The 5,671-nt window shown below is 47.2% G+C and overlaps 1 protein-coding gene across 1 annotated transcript; it reads left to right on the top strand.

The window, feature by feature from the left end:
- The first annotated feature begins 2,435 nt into the window (after nt 1-2,435).
- LOC147886846 (uncharacterized) lies at nt 2,436-5,327 on the top strand. The gene has a single exon (XM_087394734.1). The coding sequence runs from the start codon at nt 2,480-2,482 to the stop codon at nt 4,913-4,915; it is 2,436 nt and encodes an 811-aa protein (XP_087250860.1). The 5' UTR covers nt 2,436-2,479; the 3' UTR covers nt 4,916-5,327.
- Nucleotides 5,328-5,671: the final 344 nt, after the last annotated feature.

A 5,671-nucleotide genomic window follows, 5' to 3' on the forward strand; every position in this document is an offset into this window, starting at 1 on the left:
GCAAAGGTCAATACACACTACCAGTATCTAGGCGGTGAGGGTCATACATATGTGCTAGGTTGTGTTGGATTTAAGTTCCACCAGCCGCATTTGCAATAAATGCTCTCTCTTAAGAAATTTCCTGCCCCATCTCCTTGGACATGGGGTCTTGCCGGCCCATGCAATGTGAATGGTGGGTTTAATCTCTTTTTTACAACTGGCATGTCGCCCTTGTAGAAGAGGTGTAGCGGGTGGGGGACTTGGGTGGTGTGTAAGGCCTTAGACCTCACACCTTGAGGCTATCATTGATCTCAACCTCACACCTCACACCTCTGACCTCAAACCTCAAACCTTAAACCTCACACCTCCGATCTCAAACCTCAAACCTCAAACCTCAAAGTTCACTTTTATAATAAGGGTGTATAAACCATGGGCCACATTACCACTGACATCGATTGAGATAGATCTGATATAGGTTGCCACTAACCCATGCCTCGCTATGTGTTCAGTGGAACTATACTTGTAGTGACCACTTTATTTGTAGTTTGGTCTTTGGCAGTTTGTTGACTTTGGTCTCACTCCCACTGCTTGTTTGCCCATCAACTGTAGTTCACCTTGTTTGCCCACGTCTAGCCACGCCTCGAAGGGCTTGTTTCCACACAGGCAGGTGCGTTGTGCTATCACCTGGGTGATCGAAATAGTCTAAAACGTTTTGGTGGATCCACTTTCGCACTTGTGTGACCCGAAATTCTTGCACCCAGATGCACACACCTGGTTAGGGTGGAAACATGCCTTGAGATCAGTGCTCTACCATTTGTCCATATTCGCCATGTCACAATCAACCTGCACTGCTGCCATAATAAAAACCGATAAAGTGCCACGGCTCCCCAATAAAACCCCTTCCCGACAACCATTGACAATCGGGAAAGTGCTTAGATCCCACTTTCTCGCATCCCCAGAGAGAGAGAGAGCACTTTCATGTGGGCAAAGAAAGATAATGGAGGAAAACAAGAGGCACAGGGTGCCGACAATACTGCCCTCTCTCTCTCTCTCTCTCATATTAGAAAATGAAATAACTCGAAGTTTTGGGAGGGTAGAAAGCCTGGCTTCACATATTTTTCCTAGACCTCTTTATTTCGTTTGTATAGGCAAATAAGAAAATAAAAGCTTGGAGAAGGAAATGATCTTAAACTAGAAGGTAAGCATTAAGCATAGTCCAATTGATGGACTGATTTCTGAAGAAGATGGAGATACCCATCGTATTGTATATTGTTGCATGAAGATGAGAGCTACCACACTAAATTTTTTCCCCATTTCATTACAGAAACACAATTGAAAACTAGAAACCTACTTCTGAACGGACAACCATGAAGAGCAACAACCGGAGATGAATTTTGCAGTCGCCACAATTGGAGGCCTCCCAAACTTCGATCAAGGATCGGAACCATACTAAAATTCTTGAAATCAATCCTCCGTTTCTCAAAAACCGTGGTAAATTCGAGCCTTCATATCATATTTGTGCATCGAAATCATACACAGAAGCAGAAGAATGTTGAGTAAATTCGAGCATAACCCGACGGATTTAAGTAGAGGCATTGGACCAAAACATGGTGATTCAAACACTGCTTGCAAGATGACCTTCAAAAAGGAGTTGTGACGGAATCGAACGAAAAACAGGACAACCAAACATTGTTTACCACACAAGGTTCGTTTTTGGAAAGGTCTTCTTAGCAAGTGCGGTTTAGAGGTTCATGTTGCTAAGAGAGCATTCCCATGCACCTCAAACTCCTTCGCTATTTCTCAGGAGGGAGAAAACTTTGATGTTCTCATGCGCTCAGGCGTGAATGTAGGTAGAGAATTCGGAGGTGGGAGAAGCTCCACTAAAGTCACTATTTTCCTCAACGTTAAGTGTAGCTATAGGAGACCTAGACTTTAGGGACTCTTCCATTGCTCCCCATTGATCGTTGGCCTGACAGAACTACCCAAAATGCGGAGGGAGAGAGGTTTTCGGAACAGAACACCCGAGAAGAAGAGCATGAAGGAGGCCTGATTTCGAGGAGAGGATGGATCACACACGGGAACGTCCTCTAATAGTCTGCCCCTAGCCGCTCTCTTTCCTATGTGCAAAGTTGTAACAAAGATAGGAGTACATTTGTGTCCCACGACGACACTTGAACTTGTAGAGGAGCAACTTGGAATAAAAACTTATTATCATACCGTGTTTACTTGTTCTTCACCAGCAAGGCTCTCTGCTTTGCTCATCCGATGGCAACACCTCAAGACTTCCACACGCTTCCTTCCCCTCGTCCTCGCTCTAGACCAGGTAAGCGCGCTGTCGATCCATCCGAGGAGTAGCCAAGATCGTTCCTTGATCCCAGCTCTCTGCGAATTTCTGAGCATTGATTCCGCCTGAGTTTTGCATCTCGGTCGCGTAACTCACCCATTCGAAGCTGCTGCATCGTTGCTCAGTTGCGACTCATCGCGAGAGAGAAAGAGCGCAATGATCTCCGACGGAGATTGGGCTAGCCTCCTCACCCACGATTGGCCTAGCCTCCTCCTCCAAACGCTCGACCACAGCCCATTGCTTCTTCGGAATACCTTCGTGAAGAAGAAGTTGCGATCCAACAGCTGGCAATGCCACATCCTTGCCTGTATGTTCTCCTGTTTGGTCCCCCGTATTCGGTCAGAGCTCACCGATTGGAGCTTTATTTGCAAGGATGTAGAGGCTTCAGAGAGCGCCTCGGTAGAAATAGCTATGAAGGAAACCTTTCACGCTATCAAACAAGCAGAAAATTTCGTGGAGTCCTGCGCTTGTGAAGCCTGGCGGATCAAAGCTCTGATACCCACAGCATGCACAGGGGAGGCTCTGGTTGTGCACATCCACAATCTGTTCTGGTGCGTCTCCAGTTTGCTCATAGCCACCCGTGTTTCTATGGGATTCCCAGAGGATAAATTGAACGCGGTCGTGGAACAACAAGTACACTGCTGGAACACCAACATCGCGCGCTATATCCGCTTAGGAGCCGAGCTACTTGACTTGAGAGAGATGTTGTCCGTGTTAGACGATGACAGAGTGGGTTGCAATGGGAAAGAGACGGAAACAAACAGCATTCTTGGACCCAATGTGGAAGAACTCAGAGCCATCGTGAAGTTGCTCATCCGGAGGCTCAAATGCGTCGTCTTCAGAGAGTCAAATGAATGCGGAGGCTCTGTGAGGAATCTCAGAATCGACTCGAAAGAGCTGAACTTGGAAAAGAGAATTCCAATTGGTGCAGGAGGATACTCCGTGGCTTCGTGGATGGGGCTTCGCGTGGTAGTGAAGGAGTGTTCCTTGAGTCATTTCCGGGAGCAAGCACCCACGCTCTTGAGGATGCGAAATCCTTTCATCTTGCAGCTGATCGCATGGGCAGCCGATGGCGATGGAGAGGCAGCCTCCAATGCGAAGTGCTACATGCTGATGGAGGCTGTGGAAACGGATCTGAGGAGCTTCACGCAAGGGTTCTTGGAAAGCAAGAGCCCTGGGGAGGCACCATTCCAGTTCCATGTATCATTGGACGTGATGCTGCAGATTGCCAGAGGGATGTGGTATTTGCACAGGAATGGAATAGCACATGGGGGTCTACAGTCCTCCAATGTGCTGCTGGAATTAAGCAAAGTCCCCGAGCTGGCAGGGGAGGGGTATGCAAGGGTGAAGCTATGCGAAATCGGGCTCGATCAGCTGCAGCATGCTAACTCCATAGCCTTCGGGAGGGATTCGGAGATGGAAGTGAGCCAGGATGAGGATCGGAAGAAGGAATTTGCTGCAGATGTTCACAGATTTGGGCTCTTGTGCATCGAAATCCTCACAGGCATGCAACCTTTGCATGGCAATCCTCCTGAATTGATCAGGCCAGAATTGCCTTCTGGCATCCCTCTGTTGCTGAGTGAGTGCCTCAATTCCTGCTGTGATGCTCGCCCTGAAAACCGCCCCGAGTTTGGAGTCATCTGTGGACTTTTTAGACACCTCAAGCTCATCGTCACAAGCCCCCACCGCTTGGAACGAGTCCTTAACTTTTTCCCCGAGGATGACACCCATGCCAAACACCCAAAATCCAATCATTTGCCATGTAAAGCAGCACCCTCTGACAATGATCTTAGTCTTCAGCTCATCGACATTAACATCCATGTCTTGCACCTCACCACCCCTACAGATATCTATTCTGTTGTAGCTGCAGAGGCTCATGCCCAAACACCTCCCACCTTGGGCCTCAGGGATTTGGAGAGAATGTCAACCTCTCTTCTAGAGATGATGCAGCAGAGAAAGTCTGATGGAGACCATAAATTCATTGTTGCAAATACAGGCACGCTTAAGACCTCCCTGGTGGAGGGCATTCCAGGCTTGCTAGGGTCATGGTCTTCCACCGCTCTGGGGATGGGCACACTCGAGATGTGGCTACAACATCTGCCTACAGAATGGAGATTGCTGCACTCCATTGCTCTAGGGGTGGCCTTGTGTCTCAGGTATGTGTCCAAAACCCCGCCCAAGATTGGTTTCTACTCCGAGGAAGGCATAGATGGGTTCTATCCCATTGAACCTCAGAACATCTTGCTCAATTGCCAATTCCGAGCAGCATTGCTCCTAGATAACTCCCCTTCTGCATGGAAGAGGCTTGCTCAGTGGGCTGGAGTTCACCCTCAAGTTGGAAGTGGAGATAACATCTTACTCTCGATTGAAGCATACACTACCTATTACTTTGGGCGACTACTTTCCTTCATCATCAAATCTCATCAATCCAAAGTTCGTGCCTCCGAACCTCTACAGTCGTCTTCGGATCAGCATTTTGAGTTTGTGCTCACGAACCTGGCAATGAGATGCATTGAACTCAAATACCTGTCCATGACCGAGGTGGTTACCATTCTTCTAAATGAATGTAGGCCCTCTACAAGACTATCATAACCAATATTTACCGACTGTCTGGGATCTATAGAGAGCATCTCCTGTATGGTATCGTGCTATTCATTTACAGGGAGAAATGATGGTGCGCAGAGATGCCTACAATTTTCTTGGGAATAGCACTTCGAATTTGCGCTCACAAATTCCTCAAAAAGGTTAAAGGACTAGATCTCCCACATGACCATGTTCTTTTCACTCAGGGATCAAAGTTGGACAGTTGGTGGTGTGCTGAGACGTACCCACAATCTTCTTCATGAGTTTGTGCTCATAATTTATGAACAGGGCAGTGAGATGCAAGAAATCTAAATACTTCCCTTCACGACGGTCGTCACCATTCTTCTGCAGACCGTATAATCAATGCTTTTTGCAATGTGGTAGTACTGTTTCTTGTTGCACACTGTTAGGAACAAAATGTGAGACATAATGGAACAGAAAGCTGCCAGCTCGCAGAGAAGTAAAAGAGGTTCTGTGTGCCCAATCGACAGTTCCTTTCAGGTCACATTTTTGCTGAAGGAGATTTCCAACGCAGCATGTAAACCAAATCTACCAATGCCTTCATTCCAATCTATTAAATGCAAAATTTGGACTCTTGTCATGCGACATTTCTTCCGGGGGTCGTAACATTGAGGTATGCTTCTCCTAGAAGCTTACCATCTTGAGGCGCGTGCTTATGATTGACCTACGAAATGTTTTAAGTTTGTTCTTAAGGAAAGAACGTCACATGTGAATTGTGCTTGATAAAACTCCCTTCGTGCTTCT

Source organism: Dipteris shenzhenensis, chromosome 23 (assembly GCF_047967505.1).
Source record: "Dipteris shenzhenensis isolate YYH24624 ecotype China chromosome 23, Dip_SZ_1.0, whole genome shotgun sequence".
In the NCBI taxonomy this organism is placed as follows: Eukaryota; Viridiplantae; Streptophyta; class Polypodiopsida; order Gleicheniales; family Dipteridaceae; genus Dipteris; species Dipteris shenzhenensis.